We start from the raw sequence: 20,409 nt of genomic DNA on the forward strand, positions 1-20,409 counted from the left end.
TTAATGCAGGTGTTTGCCTTATGAGTGGGTCTTTAATGTAGGTTTAGGTAAGTGTAGGTTTAATAATTCCAGCAACAATCAATTATGAATAATCAGATCATTTCAAATGGAAAAGTCTCAATGTCACTGGCCTTATCATCATTTTTAAATAACACAAGTTAAAATGCATTTTACTTTTTAAATTTTTTTACTGTTTTGCATAGATATTGTTGGCTTTAAAAGCATGTCTGCCTCTTTAGATTCATCATATTTTCTTATGTCAAGACTCAAAATTGAAGAGAACTCCTTGTTTTCAGATTCATTTCTTTTTAAACAACTGAACGTCTGAAAAGTGTGCTTTATGTTCCTATTCAGCCTACCAGAGTCAATTTGGGTAAAGCTCTATGCTGCATTTACACCTGCAACGTTTTTACTGCTTTTTTGCAAAACAGCTCAAGCTCTGTCAGATGGAGCATATGATTGCTGAGTGGTGCAAACGCCATACACAATGTTTTAATTCACTTTAAGCAGAGCACCTCCTTCCTCTCCATGGCTTGTGGCATACTAGAAACTCGATTTTGCATGACTTTCTTAACAATGGATGTATTTTGTTGTATTATGTGTAGTGCAGCGCTGATAGGTAAATCTGCAGCCACTTCTTTGATTCGCTCAACCTGCCAAAGTAGATAAAAGATCTACCTTTTGGGAAATGTGTAGTTTTCAAAAAATTTTTCTTTTCGAGGTGTCAGACTAAAACGCTTATCTTAGAAACGCTTTAAGCTTATTGTCTGAGCTAGCCTGTCTCCTGAGTTCTGTGGTTTTTGTGCTGCTATTTGCTCTTTAATGTTCTGTAAAATTACCGAAACTTTTACTGAGCGAGATTAGATTTATACTCAATAACACATAGGTGGGATCTATTTACCAATAGCGGACTAGGGAAGGCAAATAGTTGGCAGATTTGTTTCTCTTCAGCTGATTTCACACCAGCACAAACATTTATTTCTCAGATCTATTTGACCCTCCAGCCCGAGGTCATCTTTCCATGTGACTGCCGCTGGGTTATCCGTTCTGCTCGTTAGGTGTGTGTCGTCCAGACTGTCATGTGCATCATGTTCTTTTTTGAATTCCCATTTTTGTTTTCCCTCTTATGTCTTTAGAGCAAAGGGCAGAGTCTGAAGAATTTGCTTGTTTCTTTTCCAGACAAGCTTTCATGACAAGTTTGGTTAAGAGAAGCCTGTGTCTGCTTTATGGCTGAAACAATGTATTTGATTAATCCTGATTAATCAATTTTTTAAATATCCATCAACTTATTATATATATATATATATATATATATATATATATATATATATATATATATATACATATTTTTGCATTCAAGATCCAAAAAAAATTTGGTCTGTCAGAAGTGGAAAAGTTTTAGTTTCACCTGGTTTACTTTCATTCAAATTTTCTTTAAGGAACCTTTGGCTAATTTTGATCGAAATGTCGAAAAAAGAACATTCAGTCTGTTTATTGGTCAGGTGTGCCAGGAGTGGAAAAACCACATGTTAAAACATTTTGTGTTTCTGCACCATTAAATGCAAAATGTTCTGCAACATATACCCGATGAATAATGGAGGATTTCTTAAAGGTTGCTAAGAAAATAAGATGCCAATAATGAAACTTGTACTTTGCTACTAGAAGTTGTACCTTGCAGCACTTCATACCAGTGTTGAATCGAGGGAAAATCCCATTGATAAACAAACCAACCCAGAGTTCTCATACCGAGGCTACATCCTAAAACCCTCACAGTATTGTTGTTTTGCTGTAATTGCTTTGTTCTGTTCACATCTACACAAACAAACAGGATCAAGCAGGAAACAAACCAGTTTGTTTTCAACAGTTTTTACATCTCAGGTATTCAGATACCATAAGGCTTTATTATAGACACTTTTACCGCAACACAACAAAATGCATTGTGAGGAACAACATTTGATCTTAAGAAAGAAAGCCAATGAGTGATGAGGCCCAAAGACGAATTTGCCAAACCATCCCTCCGCTGGAAGCACACAGATGGAATGAGAGCTCTGCCTCCCTGAGTCGCTGCTATGCAGATGAGAGGAAAAGATGACAATGGATGTTTTTACCGGGGTCACGTGGGTGTAGCTTTGGACAGAATGGACACAGACAGGAGTAAGCTTGGAAGGGAAAGCTGCTAAGCATAAACTCTGTTCGCCGGGGAAGTGATTCCTCTGCTCTGAGATTTCAGAAACATTTCAGTGGTATGATAGCTTTTCAAGCGGCCCCCTTAAATCCACATGTTTTCTGTTTGTATAGTTGTTGTTGTGTTGAGGTCAACCATTGAGGTTACCTTTTTTGGTTAAGGTTATATTTAAACAGAAAAACCCTGCATGATTCAGGAAGTACTCTCTGTTGGTAGATAAGACATATCTGTTGTGGATTGGGCTTGTTCCTCACATCAAGTTCAACTTCTGCACTTCAACTCAGACAGAGACAGTTTCTCAAGATAGGAGCCGTTATACATCACTATCAGATTGCTCAGGTTTGGAAGAGATCAGAGACAGGTTTTCACACTTTGCTTCAAAGACAAAGCTCTTTATGGCCTGGTTTCCTTTTGAAACACAGTATAATCTGCAGAAAATGTTAAACCATGTGCAGTTTCAGTAAAAAAGAAGTGATTAGTAATTTCAGGACAAGAAAAAAGTTTCAATGAAATGTCAGTTTTTTTGATCTGGTTTATGTTCTGTTGCATCTCATGCTTTTTTTATTTAAAAAGAAAAACGAATGCTGCGAAAGGGCTTCCTGTACTTTGCACTTTGATGTATTTATAGAGACACATCTAAACTAAGGCCTGAGATTTGCAACTGTGTGCAATGTTAACTGCAAACATTTCTTTTTTACCTTTTTATTTTTTCAGCTAACGTGGGTAAAACTGAGGGTTGATACAGAGCAAGGTACAAGTATGTTCATAGATTCTCAGTTAGATTAATATGGACTTTGACTAAGACATTCTAACTCATGACTGTGATGTGATTTGATCCATTTCATCGTTGCTTTGTACTGAAAGGTAAACCACTTATCTGACAAGACCACCTTGTTCCACATGTTTGCTTTTTTTTCCTGCAAGGCTTGTGGCAAACTGCAAATGTTATCTATTATAGCTTCATTCTTGCAGTTCTTCCACAAGAGCTAAATGTTTATACTATGCTGTTTATTACTGTTCTATCACACATGAACTGTGGATCTCTGCAGCTCCTCCAGAGTTACCAAAATGCCTTTGGCATCGGCTCTAAGCTGATTTTTTTAAACGTACCTTTTGAAAACTTGAAGGAATCTGTCATGAAATGAGCCGCTGGTTGTTCATATAGACCAATGGTCTGCAACCTTTAAAATTCAAAGAGACATTTTGCCGTGAGTGTAGCTCAGTCGATTGGAGCCGCAAATGCCACATGACCTTTTAATAAAAGACAACTTTGTATTTTTGTTAAATATCAGAAATTGTTGATTTTTTGCTATTTTAAAGAGGCAACCTTTTTTTTTTTGGTTTTAGAATAAATATTAAAAACATACAACTCTCATAAAGACAAAATGTTGATTTTCTGTTGATATCTGTATATAGCAAAGCACATATTTTCTAAGCTAACAGTGGAACAAAAATAAGAAATACTAAAACATATTAGTTTTACTTTTTAATCCCATTCAACAGTGGAAATTCAATTCTAATAAACTTCTAAAGCTTCTAAAACTGGCATCTGTTATACTGTATTGACAAACAACTGGTAGCTCCCATTGGTGGCTGCTGTGTTCAGGTCATCAAAGGCATGTCTGTCCATTTTTTCCATTTTTTAAAACGTATTTTTCGGTTTGGGGAATAGAATAAACTTTGTTTTACCAATTAAATACGTCAGGTTAGGCATATGTGAAATACATGTTACTGTCATGAATCGGGGACAGATGGACCCAGTATTCAGGAGAGACAGTCAGTAGGAAAGTTCAAAAGGTTTATTAAAATAAAAACAAAACAAAAGTGGAGCTGTGGCTCGCGGACACTGCAGGCAGGGGGCGGGGCACCGCCCAATCTCAGACACTCTGGTTTAACAGTCCAGACCACGAGTGTCCCCAGTGCTGCAGTCCCAGAGGTCATGCTGGAAGCTGATCCTGGTGAGGGATCCAGAACAGACAGGAACAGACAGAAACAGGCAGGATCCAGATCAGGCAGGAACAGAGACAGGTGGCAGGATCCAGACTTCCAGACATGCACAGGCTTCCAGGAGGGTTCAGAGTCAGACTGGGACCAGAAGCATGACCAGGTGGTCACGCACAGGAGCAGACAGGATCAGTTGCAGACAGGCAGGCACAGTGGAAGAGGGTAGCCGAGACAAGACATAGGAACCGGAACTTGAAGCTGGACTTTAAACTGGTCTCCTCCCTGGAGCCAGGCTTACTTTGATAAAAACTGAACCTCCCCCCATAATGAGCCAAAAACCCAGAGGACTCCGTGGGGGAGGAACAGTGGACGATCAGGAGACAAGACAAACACTAAAACCCTCTATCCACTGGCAGCTAGGATCCAGGACATGAATCAAATAAAACTGGACAGACTAACAAAAAGACAAGCAATGATCTGGCCCTGAATGCTCAGGCTGAACTGAATATAAACCACAGGAAACAGGTGAGAGGAATAAATTATGATTGAGGCAGGGAAGGAAGAGGGCAGGTGAGAGGAATTACTAATTAAGGGAGAGCAAACAGGCCAGATCATGACAGTTACCTACCGAGGGCAACAGAACAGACTGGGAATGTCTGAGGTGAGATTGACATTCTATCTGTCGACTGCAAAATACTTCTATCTGTTTTGGACCACTGATTTCCAAAGTTGGGGTGCTTGATCAGCCCATACAGGATCATGAGATCCCCTACAGAAATTATGCTGAAGAATAAACATTGATGTTGAAGTGACTATAAAGACATAAAAGCATCACTAAAGATGGACAAAACCAACTCTTTTGGTTTTTGAGGCATCTTTTATTTGTTACGTTGAAAGGTCTATTTGCATGAATGTCAATCATTCCCATGTGTCCCTTTCCAAAGAAATAAAGCATGTGTCTGGTTATAAGTTCTTCAAAGAACCTTCGGAAAGTGTATCTGGGGTTCATGTTCTGAAATAATCATGCAAAAATGAGGATCTTTAGCTCTTCGAAGCAAGAAAAGCCCTTACAAAGAGCTAGCTGATGAGTAACCCTTTAACACTGTCATGGTGGAAAGGGAGTATGGAGAAAGTTTTTGTAGTGGAAAAAAAAAATCACTAATTTCTTGAGACCAAAAATTGCTATATTTGATCAGAGATGGAAGAAATGGATCAACTATAAGAATTATTAGTGCATTTAAGCAACTGTAATACCCACCTTTATATCATTGGTTTCCCTCTTTTTTTCATCACTGTTGTTATTAGTTTGTTCACTGTATATTTGTGAATATAACAGAAATTATGAGTTAAAAAATGTGTTCATGAATAGGAGAGGGGAAGTGAGATTAGTTGTTTTGCATAAACCTGGTGAAGTTTTTTCTTGTTTGCGTGGAGCACAGACTGATCTTTTCTGTAGAAAAGATGTTAGTGTAAAATTAAAACATATTGGGAGAGGACTTATACTTTTTTTGTGTGTAAATTATTGTCACATGTCTTCTGTTGCTCTTTTGGTAGCTTTATAATCCTGTAAAAGGTCAGATGCCACTTACATTCTAGCTGTCAATAGGCACTAGGTTAAGTGCACAGACACAAACCTGCATGCACATAGGTCTCATATGAGATTTAAATGTGGGAAATAAACCTAACATACACGGTTTGGGGCTTTAGAATATCCATGCATTTACAGAGAAAACAAGCAAAGCAGAGACAGAAACACTCTGGGGCACTACATCGATAAGAAAGCCACCACAAAGGCAAGCTTGTATATCTTGGCAGGTGCTAAAATGCTTTTCTGTATGTCAGCTTTAATAGACGCGTGTTTCAGATGGAGAAAGGTCACATTTAAGCCAACAGTAAATAAATGGAGCTTGAATTAGAGGCGCCAGGGAGCCCTGAACTTTTTATACTTATTGTTTTTTTATTTACTGATTAAACGGTCTTATATTCTATGTTTTCCAGATTTACATTTAGAGTAAAAACATGCAATAAAATAAGTAATCTAAACTACAAACACCTGTTTAATTAATAAAAAGACAGCTTTTGGTCTATGGCAATTACGACTTCTTTAGCCTCTTATTACTTGAGATTATGACTTTCCGGTTCTATAAAGTCCTGGTTTGCAGAGAGCATAATTGATTGGAGTTGGTTGTCCATTATTTATGAAAAATGTTATGAAATGTATCATTTCTATTCCACTTCAGTGATATTCACTTAATCATGCGGGCCTATTATATACAATCTTGGTTAAAATAAAGTTTTCTCATGCTTGAAGATTAGAACTAAGCTGGTATAAACCAGATTGATATGTGTGTTTAAATTTGAATTCTACACTGAATTCTACACTGGTTAATGAGTTGACGTCATACACGTCACTGTGTTTCATTGGTCCAAAACATTTCTGTATCAAGGCTAATTCATGTCTTGGCTTCTTTCAAGATGTATTTTCAGGATGTTATGAATTCACAAATCCCACTGTAATAAATCTTGCTTGGACTGTATTGTTAGTACATGACCAAAGCACAGAGGCTGGTTATGGCAAAAGTACAACTTTTAGTAAAATATAACAGGAAATTCAATGACAATGACAAGAACATCAGGACATGGAGGAAAGGCAAAGGAAAGCCTGGTTTATGCTTGACATGTGCACGACCAAGGCTGCACAATGGTGCAGTTTGCAGCACTGTTGCCTTGCAGCAAGAAGGTTTTGGGTTTGATTCCGGGTTTCTTTCTGCATGGAGTTAGCATGTTCTCCCTGAGCATGCGTGGGTTCTCTCTGGGTACTCCGGCTTCCTCCCATAGTCCAAAAACATGACTGTTAGATTAATTTGCTTCTCTAAATTGTCCTTAGTTGTGAGTGTGTGTGCATGGTTGCCCTGCGACAGACTGGCGACCTGTCCAGGGTTAACCATGCCTCTCGCCCATAGACTGCTGGAGATAGGCACAGGTCCCACCGCAACCTTGACAGGACTAAGCTGGAAAAAGGTAAAATTACGTCATTTTGGGCTTCCATGCCTCTTACTCTGTGCGGACAGAATTTCCGCTTCGCACACCTAGGAAATTCTGTAACTACATGGAAAGATTTGCATGAGAAAAACATGGTGAGTTACAAATGTAAAGATCTAGAAATCCTATGAATTAGCTCCTAGATACCACCATAAAGATGGTGGAAAAGTTTCTGGAAAGAAATGACTGTCACACTTGGACAGCACAAAGAAGAAGAAGAAAGTTGTAAATGTCTGTGTTTTCTACTTCCTCATGTGGTGTGGTGTTGTCAGCTTGCAGTTTGTGCTGAACACATGATGGGTGGCTCATTTTCCGTGTGGATTGTACGTGCTTCAAACATAATGAGCCCTTAATGGGAACAATATTAAACCAGGAGCTTAAATACTGAGACGGGGTGGAAATCAATAAAATAACCTAATTATCCGATCCGAAGAGATGTAAAACAGCTGTTGCTTAATAAAGCAAGGAAGCTGAGGGGGGTTAATAAATACAAGGAGAGCTAAATGATTATTTTAATGATGCTAGTAGCCAAAGTAAAAAAAAAAAATCAGAAAAGGGAATATAAAGAAGTACACTACCGTTCAAAAGTTTGGGGTCACATTGAAATGTCCTTATTTTTTAAGGAAAAGCACTGTACTTTTCAATGAAGATTAACTAGTCTTAACTTTAAAGAAATACACTCTATACATTGCTAATGTGGTAAATGACTATTCTAGCTGCAAATGTCTGGTTTTTGGTGCAATATCTACATAGGTGTTTATAGGCCCATTTCCAGCAACTATCACTCCAGTGTTCTAATGGTACAATGTGTTTGCTCATTGGCTCAGAAGGCTAATTGATGATTAGAAAACCCTTGTGCAATCATGTTCAGCACAAACAAGCTACTGCGGGTACTATTTAATGAAGATGGCAGTTGGGGACGTGTGAGGCATCTGTTTCTCAAACTAGAGACTCTGATGTACTTATCTTCTTGCTCAGTTGTGCAACGCGGCCTCCCACTTCTTTTTCTACTCTGGTTAGAGCCTGTTTGTACTGTCCTCTGAAGGGAGTAGTAAACACCGTTGTAGGAAATCTTCAATTTCTTAGCAATTTCTCGCATGGAATAGCCTTCATTTCTAAGAACAAGAACAGACTGTTGAGTTTCAGATGAAAGTTCTCTTTTTCAGGTCATTTTGAGTGCTTAATTGACCCCACAAATGTGATGCTCCAGAAACTCAATCTGCTCAAAGGAAGGTCAGTTTTGTAGCTTCTGTAATGAGCTAAACTGTTTTCAGATGTGTGAACATGATTGCACAAGGGTTTTCTAATCATCAATTAGCCCTCTGAGCCAATGAGCAAACACATTGTACCATTGGAACACTGGAGTGATAGTTGCTGGAAATGGGCCTATATACACCTATGTAGATATTGCACCAAAAACCAGACATTTGCAGCTAGAATAGTCATTTACCACATTAGCAATGTATAGAGTGTATTTCTTTAAAGTTAAGACTATTTAAAAGTTATCTTCATTGAAACGTACAGTGCTTTTCCTTAAAAAATAAGGACATTTCAGTGTGACCCCAAACTTTTGAACGGTAGTGTAATAGATGGAAACACACAAGAAATGATAAAAGAAAGAAAGAAATTAAACGTATATGATGTAACCATGATATCAATAATAAAACCAACAATAATTAGAAAGGAACACAAAAGAAATCCAAACCAAAAACACCTGTAGATGATGAAAAGTTGGTAGAAAAGGTTAACAAATAGTCACTGATGCAAACAAACTGCATCCTTTGACTTTTAATGAATTTCATTTCAACTGCTCTTCACTTACACAAGTGTGTATTGCAGGCCTCTGGTTTGCGTGACTCCCAGCCCTGCGGCCCTAAACAATAAGGAGACCCGAGTCTCGCCAGCCAGCCGGGTGGGGCCACTCAGTGGCAGGAAGCATAGCCATCAATATTTACTCTGCAGGCAGGCTAGCTGTGGAGTCGTCAGGCCTGGAGCCCGTGTAGCACAGCGCCACAAGCAGTCCAAGAACACACACACAAAAACACACTCAAGTGCCTTTCAGCCCTCTTTCCTTTAAACCCCCTTTTTCCCACCCAGTGCAATTAAAACACAGTCAGACAGACTGGATCCTCTGGTTGTTGTTTTTGACCTCATAGCTTCCTTTAGGGCCCCGGTTTAGGCCACAGCTCAGCTCCTCATGGACGCAACTATTAAGCTACCCTCTGTAAACTGAAATCAAGCTGCAGCTGATATGTCTTGCTTTTGTCAAACATTTATCTTCTAATTAAATGAAAGAAAAAAAAGCTTTTACTGACATTTTTTTTTCTTTTACGTCTTTTTTCTTTTTTTTTTCATTTTACAGTGATGGGAGGGTCTGCTCTGCTCACGCTTCTGTTAACAGGAGTTTTTCTCTCGACTTCCAACATTCAGGCAGGTGAGTTAAAAGCAACCTTTTTTGTCTCTTTCCCATGAAGCATCTATTTCTTTTATTAAGCAATAGTTCAACATTATCCGCTGGAACAAAAGGTCTGTATCCAACCAACAAGTTTAGACAAGGTTGGTGTTTACTAGATGCCTGACATGATGACCTGAGTAAATGGGAGGCGGAGGATTTTCCAAAAAACATTTCAAGAGGAAAATTACTTACTTATGTGCAACTGTCTGTCTTTTAGTCCAAAATTACCTCTGGCAATTTAAACAAGGTCACATTCCTGCAAAGGTTTAATACTTGCGTAAATTAGAATATTGTTGGTATTTCAGTTACTCAATTCCAGAAATTAATCTCATGTATAACACAAAATAAAACTGATTACTGCAGGGCACAGCTCATGTGCTGGAAATAAAAAAATCTTTATGGTTAACACGTGTTTAAGTATCAAAACCTTTGTTTTATAGTTTATCTTTAGTTTTATGAGAATTTTTTATAAAAAATGTTTACTTCAGGCATTCTTAGTTGTAAACCACAATCTTTTAAGATTATTAGAAAAAAAAACACTTGAAATACGTTGTTCTTTATATCTTTATATATCGTTGCTAAATATAAAGGAGATTCTCATTTAAAATGTAATACTAAAATAAAAGTAAGTAACTTACCAAGTCTTTTATTTGGGATTATAAAGTACCTGTGGAGTACTTTCTGCTGTTACTATTTACCTCTTTAGTCTGAATATTTTAAGGCCTAAAAATAACTTGAGCTTGTACGTTTAAACCCTGTCATCTCATTCCAAGAAGATTGTCATTTCAAACCAAAGTTACCTCTCGGTGAACCACACGAGCTGACTGTTTCTGTGGCATCATGCAACACGGGAAGTGAGGTTAACATATTTTCCGGCTTTAATAAGCAGTTTTTTCCCCCTAAGGAAGTAATTTCTGGCCTCCGTGCTATGATTTCAGAAAAATGATTTTACAGAAGAAAGGCTGTATTTTTGTTCTCTCATTTTCTTATCTCACTGTCTTCTGATGGGACTTTATTTTCACTCTTAACATCATTTTCTTCTTGTGTTTTTAGAAACCCATGATGGCGGTGAAGAAGAGATGCTGCTGTGTACCTGTGAGAACTCCAAAGGCACATGCAACAATGGGACATGCATAGGAGACTACTGTTTCTACACGTTGACAAAGGACATAGAGGAAAGAGGATGTTTCTCCAAAAAGCACTTTAGAGAGCAGTGCTCAGGCGCCTTCCCTGGCTTTTTTGTCCACTGCTGCCAAAAGGAAAAGTGCAATGCCTTCATCACACCACCTCCAAATATTAGTCAGTACCCGAAGTCATCCTTTTACAATATAGTTTAATATCATGTTTTTATTTTGTTTGCATGCTTTAGTAGAAGGACCTCAGCTTCATCTTAGATAGTAAGGGGTTCCCCCTAGTGGTCACACTCCGCAAACTAGTACTTCAGCCCTATTTCATCACTGATTATAAGGATGTATCTTAGTAAATTACAATGTAATTTAAAACGTTTATCACAAATTTAAAAGGTGAAACTCATACGGTGCACCTGGAATCTCACCATTTTCACCATCTTAATTTGTTGTGTTTCACCCTTATTCCAAAATTTATTAATTAAAATACTAATTAACACTAGGATGAGCAAAATGGCCTTTATCAATCATAAATGCAAGAGGTCTGGAGGTACCTGGAGGTATCGACTGGGGTAAAGTACCCGAGTCAGGGTGGTGAAGAAGAACCCTCTGGTCACTCTGGAAGAGCTCAAGTGTTGCTCTTTGAAGAGATGAGAACTTTTCTGAAGGAAAACCCTTCCTGCAGCAGTCCACCAATAAGGCCAGTATAGTAGAGTGGTCAGAGGATATCAGCACAATAATAAAAGCCACAAGGCACTTTGCCCACAGGTACTTACAGGATATTCAGACCACAATAAATATATAAATATTCTCTGTTCTAATCAGGCAAGATTTAATGTGTAAGGGAAGCCAGGTCCTGATCATAACATGGCCAGGAGCATTCCTACAGTGAAGCATGATGGAGGCATCATTATGCTATGGGGATGTTTATATGCAGCAGGAACTGGAAGACTTGTTAGTAAAGTTGGAAAAAATCTATGTAGCCATTTAAAGAGACATCCATGAGGAAAACTACCTCATAAGTGCTCTTGACCTCAGACTGGAGCAACATTTTGTCTTTCAGCAGGACAAGGACCCCTCACATACAGGAACAATATCAAAGCTGTAGCCTGAGGCCAAATCTGACCTTAAGTAAAAGTGGCTGCGCACCAGTCTGTTCTGCCTGATGGAGCTTGAGAGGTTATGCAGAGGTTATGAGTCATGGGTGAAACTGCACAAAGGCTGTAACTGCTGCCAGTTATGTATCAACAAAACCACTTACATAGATAATTGCAAAAACATCAAAACTATATTTATTTTAGGTTGTCATTTTGGTGTTATTACTGGAGTTATGAGAGGAAAATAAATTAAATGCATATTGGAATAAGGCTGTATCATCACAAAATCTGTTTTGTGCTGACTCTGCAGTTTATCATATATCATATCATATATGCAATCTTCATGTATTAGCCATAGCATGCCTTCTTATTGCATATTATTAGTTTTTATCCTACGCACTTTAATGCTCCTTACTTTGATTCTATAAAAATATATATAACCCTAACACTGTGTAACGAAACTATACATCATATGTGAAATTCTTTTATTGTTAAATTGTTGTATTTTACTGACCTGTATCCAATCCGTTTGTTTTAGCCTTTTTAAGAAAGAATACTAATATACATAAACTCCTGTCCTACAAGGTTGTTATAGGTGTTTTAGACTGTGTATGTCTATGTGTGTGTCGATGAGTGAATCTTTTATTTCTATATTCAGATGGGGAGCCGACGCCACCCCCAGAGCTGCCCCGAACTGAGGTGTGGATCGCTGTGTCTCTGCTGCTTCTTCTCACGTCTATAAGCGTGTGTGGCGTTCTGCTATTTCTGCGATTCCGACGGGCGCCCTGCAAGCTGAAGGACCCCGAAGACCACGGTCTCATGGTCAAAGTCCCCGCTGGAAACGACCCCACATACGGTGTAAGGAACACCTGCTACTTTCTAATGAGACAGGGTGAAATGACTGTTTTTACTCCTTAATACATCTGCATTGCTTGTTTCTAGGAAATTTTTGATGAGTTTTGCACGTCAGGAAGTGGAACAGGCCTTCCATATCTGGTCCAAAGGACGATGGCGAGACAAATCTCGTTGGCTGAGTGTGTTGGTCAGTTATTGAAGGGTTGCTCTCATTTTTCATCTTGTTTTTAGTTGCGACTGACTAAGCCTGTCCTTTTTCATCCAGGTAAAGGCAGATATGGCGAGGTGTGGAGGGGGACGTGGATGGGTGAAAGCGTGGCTGTCAAGATTTTCTCCTCCAGGGACGAGCAGTCCTGGTTCAGAGAGACAGAGATCTACAATACAGTGCAACTGCGTCACGACAACATCCTGGGTATGGCAGCTAGAACTGTCCTGTTCCAATGGTTTTCAAAGTGGGGCCCGCCAGGGGGCGCTATAGCTAAATCAGATTTATTTTTTTAACATTGTGATAAAATATAACTTTTAATATTATAATATTAAGGTGAGAAATTATATTGTAATGACATAAGAAACCTAGGGACTTAAAATATACATTTTAGGGCACTTTCTCTTTCTAAATATATTAGAAAACATTATTCCACTTTGGCTGACAGGTCACTGATACACTTTTTTGTTTTTGTTTTACAACAGCCTACTTGTATGAGTTTGGCTTTTTGAGTTTGGATAATGATGTGAATATGGTTCTGACAGCTCTCCCAACACACACACACTTGCTAGACATCTGTTGTTCTGTTCTCATAATCAGTAGATTGTTAAAAACATTGTTATTTGGTGCCAATATGAAACGGCATAAAATAATATATAATTATAACTGAAAACATCTCGGTTGTAATTCTAGGAATTCTAAAAAAAACATACAAGAAGTAAATTTTTCTTTACATCTATCGTAGCGGTATCCTTTGGCTTACAAATAGAAGCAATAGCTAATGCTGTTTTGGGGAGGAAGGCCATGGCATAGGACAGAAACGTCTGTACTATTCTAGTTTAAAAATAACCTTGGGTCACTTTATTGACGGGTGTCTGTTTTCACTAAAAACACTCAAAAAGCTTCACTTCATTATAAAAGAAGAACATGATTTATGGGAATGGTTTTATTTAGTTGTTATGGTGTATCTATGATGCATTGTTCCAAATCTATTGATTTTCTTTAGCCTTTATTTTTTATTTTTACTACATTTTCTTTAATGCGGCTTTTTTTGTTACATTAATTTAATTATACATGAATATAATTTAATTATTCATAAATTTCTTGTATTTATTAGCCATATTTCTATATTTTTCTTTACTCATTATTTAAATTTTGCTTTCTTTAAATGTTATTTTTTTGGGGGGTTTTTTGGACATATTTTTTGTTTCACAATATCTTTACTTTGTTTTTATTAATCATTGATTAGTATGCTAAGATTCTAGCACATATATGTCTGTTTTAATTTCTGTCTTTGTTTTTCCTAAATAATCAGACTGATCCAGTGAATCACATTTTCTTTTCTTTCTATAAACTGTACAATGAAACTGATACAGTGCATTGATAAATAGTTGTTTTAAGAGGACACCTATCATGTAATTGTTTGACTATAATAAAGACCTAGAAGTCCTTCTTATTTCATGTACTTTAAAAATCATGTCCTGTCCTTCAGGCTTCATAGCCTCCGACATGACATCCAAAAACTCCAGCACCCAGCTGTGGCTCGTCACTCACTTCCATGAGCTGGGTTCACTCTACGATTTCCTGCAGTACAGCAGCCTTGAGCCAGAGGGCTGTTTGAAGATGTGCCTCTCAGTAGCCTGTGGTCTGGTCCACCTCCACACCGAGATCGTCAGCTCCCAGGAGAAACCAGCAATTGCCCACAGAGACCTCAAGAGCAGAAACATCCTGGTGAAAAGGAACGGACAGTGCTGCATCGCTGATCTAGGTAAAGTGTGCACTGAGGGAGAGATGCTAAGCAAGAAGTCCTCATAGATGCATTTATTCCTACAATCAACTTTGCTTTTTTTTTTTTCCTCTATTCAGGTCTTGCTGTAATGCACTCTCAGTCTCATGACTACCTGGATGTGGGCAACAATCCTCGTGTAGGGACAAAGCGCTACATGGCCCCTGAAGTGCTGGATGAGACGATTCGAGTCGATGTCTTTGAGTCTTACAAGCAAACAGACATCTGGGCCCTTGGTCTTGTCTTCTGGGAAATAACCCGCAGAACTATTGTCAATGGTAAGCTAACAGTAAGATGCAGAGCTTTGCAAATTGTATTTATAAAAAAACGTAACTAGATATTAAGGTTTAAAACCCAAACTTTATGTCTTTAATCGGGATCTTTTGATAGACTGGGGTAAATGTATTCTATAGCTGGGACCTGGAGTTTATTGATTTTTAGCACACATATCAGATAAGGAGTTTTTATTTGTTTGATTGTGAATTAGTAAAATCAGACTTATTTAAACACTTTCATAGTCTGACCTTTAACTCAATCCTTTGACCCCAACTGCATTAGTCCTATCATTCCCCTCAGTGCTTTTAGGGTATGTCAGTGACTTTGTTTCTTCCAGTTAATGTTATGTTCATTTGTCTTAGTTTTTATGTGGATGAAGGAATATTTTTAATAAGGAGAAAAATAGAGGGAATCCCTACAAACACAGGCCAGCTTCAGTGATTTAAAGTCTGGTGTATTTTCCACATAAACAAAAAAATTGACTAGGTAGGACACCAAAACTCAATCCAGCCCAGGGACCCACACCTTCTTAGATTAGCCACAGCTTATAAACGTGAAGAGAAGGAAGAAAGATACTTGATTTTCAGGTGATATAGACTAACACAACAGAGAGGTCCGGGAGAATGGTTTTCTAAACACAATTATAGCCAGCATGAAACATTGTCTTGTCTTTAATCATCGAATCTCCTGATACAGAATGACAATTCTGGGATCACTGATCTAAATAAAAGGCAAATCTGGAAAAATCTTGATGTCTTAAAACCTGAAGGCCAAAACCAGAAAATAAACCTGAACATAAAGCTAGAACAACAATTTATTGGGTTCTCTGAAAGCATTTTCATTTGTTTGAACTGGATCTACTCAAAGTTCCGACTTAGATCAAAAGGAAAAGCTGTGGCAAGACTTCTTCGAACCTGACCTAAAAATATAGGTCTTTAGGTTCGGGGCATTAACTGAAATGCATGTCATGCATATTTTTTACCTACCACTTTACTTTTTTGCCAAACTGTCAGATTAAATCCAATAACAGTTTTTTCCTCATTCGCTAAAACACATTTGTCAAAACCACCCATCTAGTTCTATGAAGTTTAAATGCAAAACCCAACTTTTAAACTGCTTTGTCTTCTGCACTAAACAATGTTATCAGATTAGACTCCCGGTGATCCAGAAAACACCACTGAGCAGTCACTGCACACAGTATAGAAAAAAGGAAAACTTCTTTTAAGCCTTGCATTCGTTTTTATTTTTATTCTATTTCTTGTTTTAACCTCTTAGAATATGTTTCTCCTGCAAGTATTAAAAAACTTTCAAAAGTCTCTCCCCTGTCATTTTTTTCCTGGAGAAATATACACACAAAATCTGTTTCTTATCATGTCAGAGTTTTTCTTTTTTTTCCTGTCTGTGTCTGTCTCTACTATTCCCTCTCATGATTAGCGCTGCAGTAATTATAAACAGTATTATCTGGTGTCAGCACTCACTTTTACATGCTCCAGATGCCCATTCACATGTTTTTGTTATAAACGCACTTCCATGTGCAACCATTTACGCAATCCACTGATATGAAAACAATGTGCAGATGAATATACATGTGGGGGAAGGTCTTTATACAATCACGGGGGAACTGGTATCTCTGCTGTTGTTTTGTTTAATCAAACATGCTTTGCAAAAACTCCCACTGCAGCTTATCTTGAACTTGAAGTGTGTTATTCCAGACCGTGTATCAGGGATAAATGTGTATTCTGGAAATATATGTGAGGATAACCGGGTAAGAAGTGGATAGAACCTTTGATGGCGAGAACATTTACTGCTTTCTTTACTGCCATTGTTGTCATGTCGTTATTTTTCATACTTGTGATTAAATTTGTGCTGTTTTGTTCCTTTCCATCCTCAAGGGATTGTTGAAGAGTACCGACCCCCCTTCTTTGACTTGGTGCCCTCAGATCCAAGCTTTGAGGAGATGAAGAAGGTGGTGTGTGTGGACCAGCAGAGGCCCAGCCTGCACAACAGACTCCACTCCCACCCAGTAAGCCCTCCATGTGCAACACGCACACTCAACTTAACGCTCTTATCTTTGGGAATCAATTCACTGGAGCAGAAATTCTGCTTTTTATCGTTCAAGCTGTGTAATGACTGTAATTTTCTGTTCTAATTCTTATTTTTTATATACAGATCTAGATTAACTTTCTTGCAACAGAAATCTTGCCATAGAAATCTTCCCCCTTTAAAAAATCTCTCACCCTTCAATCGAGGTTCTATATTATTACAAATAATAACAAGGCAACTGCTTTTACCAAAGAGCAGCAGCTGCCTTAGGTTTTAGGGGGAGATCTTCACAAACATGTAAATCTTCTCAAAAAATGAAACAACCAGCTAAAAAAACAACTAATTTCTTAACCATTCTTAACCATGCTTTAATTTGGTAGCAAATAGAATCAAATGATTTCAGCAACTTTTACTCAAAAGCAGATTTGTATACACCCATTAATTAAACTTGGCTAAATAGAGCAGGCTCTTCTAAAGAAACAGTGACTCATGTCCTGTTGTTACTGAGAATAGACAAGAATAAAAATAAATACTTGTAGCGCAACGAATCAGAAAACAATGGACCTAAATATATCTGGGAATCATTTGCATGTAATGGTAAACATGCAGAACGGTTTGTTTTAAGATCTTCAGCGATTTCCCTTTTTTGTGCAAGAACACAATACTTTTTTTGTTTTAGTTTAGTAAGAATTTAACTAAAAAATGATGTTTACTAAAAATGGTGTTCCAGGAACTGAAAAAAACTAGTGTTGCAAAGAGAACAGGGTTAGTGGCTGAATAATTGTCAGTGGCGTTTAAAGTGAACTGACTCAAAGCCACTAATTCTCCTCAGATGCAGAGAGGTTGGGCTAGCTCTGATGATTTATTCCAGTGGCTCCATTTGGATGATTCAGATCACAGATAGACCAATCCAAATCTTGAAGGTGCTAGACAAGGCCAAGGATAGTAGGAGTCAAAGTCAGTCTGGGGGTCCTGCACTTAGAGGCAGTTCATGGGGCACGGTTTTACTGAGGGACAGAGGTAGGCAGCAGATCCGAGATACAGGCTTTGGTTATACATGATAGACAAAACAATCCAGGCATGGGCAGAGGCAAGCAGAGCTGGTTGTTAGGCAAGGCAGGAGGTCAATGTCCAGAGATCAGAAGCCAAAAGGAGTATCCAACAAGCAAGCAGGAGAAAAACAAGAACTAAACAGATCTAGATCAGGAGGTCAAAACAAGGTTTGCTGGAAGGTCAACTCGTGTGAATGGCTTTCAAGAATCTGGCAGTTACCCACTGGGAGAACCAGGGAAATATGGCGCTCCTTCCAGGTGCAGCATCTCCCAATAATTGGAGCAGCTGCAGTTATAACCCCTCAGATCTTATTGCCAGTACAGTAGATGGAGCAGGGAGTGACATCATGGGGTTGCAAGCAGCAGCTTTTCGGGAAGGAAGAGACAGGACTCATTACAGAAACCCTGCCTCAGTCCCGAACATTTTGAGGCCTCCAAAATGTTTTATTTAAGGGCTGGACTGAATTAACTTCCTTTCCTCTTCTGAAAATCTCTGAACAGTTCCCCTGCCCTTACTGAGAAGAAAACCATCAGCATTCCATAACAAAACGCATTTCATATGAGAGTAGAGAAGTTACATGTTGGTCTTATCTGACCTCTCCCACATGTTCGCTGTGTCCTCTGCAGATGGAATTTCAATCGGCTTCTCTCCTTGTGCTTTCTTGCCACTCTTCTCTAAAGGCTTGATATGCGGCTGGAACAGCTGATCGTTGTCTTATTAAATAAGAACAGATAGTTAGAGATTCGAGCTCTACAGAATATTAAACAATCTAAAAGATTTACAGTTGTACATAATTTTGTGCATCTAGTGCTAAACAACACAGGAAGTCATATTTTAGCTTACTGTTTCCACTCTAAAGGCTTGATATGCAGCCGGCACAGCTGATAGTTGTCTTATTAAATAAGTTTCCCACAGTAACCCTGATGAAGTCTTTTCCAGAGTTACAATTTAACACTTGGCATTTGCTCTGTTTCATGCTGTGCATGCTCATCCTATCAATAATTTGGACAGGTGTCATATGGCGGCTGTGCAGTCACTAAGGTTGTGAAGGCAACTGCTGAAAATGAATTATTTAGGGGTATCAAATTTGAGAAGAAATACCGGTATAAATCCAACTTCACATTTTTCAACGTTAAAAGTTACATTTATTTTCAGTTTTCAGTTATTTGCTACTTTGAGCTGATATTTTGTTATCTATAAAGCCTTTTGCGAATCACCGTATTTTACATAGCTACAAGGAAGCCTATGCTTTTTGAAATAAAATAAGAAACTGTACTATATTGTACCCATAAATAAGAATGTATCGCCATTGGCTTTTGCTCTGTTTCATGCTGTGCATGCTCATCCTATCAATAATTTGGACAGATGTCATATGGCGGCTGTGCAGTCACTAAGGTTGTGAAGGCAACTGCTGAAAATGAATTATTTAGGGGTATCAAATTTGAGAAGAAATACCGGTATAAATCCAACTTCACATTTTTCAACGTTAAAAGTTACATTTATTTTCAGTTTTCAGTTATTTGCTACTTTGAGCTGATATTTTGTTATCTATAAAGCCTTTTGCGAATCACCGTATTTTACATAGCTACAAGGAAGCCTATGCTTTTTGAAATAAAATAAGAAACTGTACTATATTGTACCCATAAATAAGAATGTATCGCCATTGGCTTTTGCTCTAATTATATCTTTGTGTGCACAGATTCTGTCAACCATTGTGAAGATCATGAAGGAGTGCTGGTTCCAAAAGCCAACGGCCCGCCTCACAGCCTTGAGGGTTAAGAAGACTCTTTCCAAGTTGGATGTCGAAAGCGACTTCAGCATAGAGAAACTCAAGCGTGACATCTAAATGAGAACACCCAAAAAAATATCATGTAACAAATCAAAAACCAACAGCAAAAGTTAAACGGCATCAGCTTAGCCAAAAAACAGATGTTTCCATGAGCACTTAACTACAGCTAATGTTTTGCGGGGGGTTGCAACAGCTAATTTATAACAGTTCTCCAAGCAGGAGGTCATAAAGGGAATTTCTTTACTCATCATTACGGGATAAGAAATTTTGGCCCAATTACTCACACCTTTTAAAATGGACTTTCCACAATGACTCCATTATAACAGCACAAAAGTTTGACTTTGTCAACAACATTCTTAGAACATGTATAAGATGTTCAACTTAAGTTATACATGCATTTATTAAACAGACTGAATTATTAAGTTGTACATATTTTAAAAGAATTGACGCTTGTAGGGATTCAGTGGTTATTTACAATATTGATAAGTGTAAATATATTTCAAGAGATGTTATTTTCTTTATTAAAGCACATTTTATACACATTTTTTATCG

General features: G+C 38.0%; 1 protein-coding gene across 1 annotated transcript in view; it reads left to right on the top strand.

Annotated features, from left to right (window-relative positions):
* The window catches only part of LOC107086786 (activin receptor type-1-like), a 20,990-nt gene extending 1,064 nt beyond the window's left edge, over positions 1-19,926 (top strand). The window contains exons 2-10 of the mRNA XM_015377960.1: positions 9,534-9,605; positions 10,680-10,925; positions 12,509-12,708; positions 12,793-12,892; positions 12,971-13,117; positions 14,403-14,678; positions 14,777-14,974; positions 16,865-16,995; positions 19,768-19,926. Coding sequence (XP_015233446.1) covers positions 9,536-9,605; positions 10,680-10,925; positions 12,509-12,708; positions 12,793-12,892; positions 12,971-13,117; positions 14,403-14,678; positions 14,777-14,974; positions 16,865-16,995; positions 19,768-19,914 — 1,515 coding nt within the window. The 5' untranslated portion in view covers positions 9,534-9,535 and the 3' untranslated portion in view covers positions 19,915-19,926. The remainder of the gene's footprint in view (positions 1-9,533; positions 9,606-10,679; positions 10,926-12,508; positions 12,709-12,792; positions 12,893-12,970; positions 13,118-14,402; positions 14,679-14,776; positions 14,975-16,864; positions 16,996-19,767) is intronic.
* The last annotated feature ends 483 nt before the right edge of the window (positions 19,927-20,409 follow it).

The sequence above is a fragment of the Cyprinodon variegatus genome, unplaced genomic scaffold (assembly GCF_000732505.1).
Source record: "Cyprinodon variegatus isolate N-32 unplaced genomic scaffold, C_variegatus-1.0 Scaffold161, whole genome shotgun sequence".
Taxonomy (NCBI): Eukaryota; Metazoa; Chordata; class Actinopteri; order Cyprinodontiformes; family Cyprinodontidae; genus Cyprinodon; species Cyprinodon variegatus.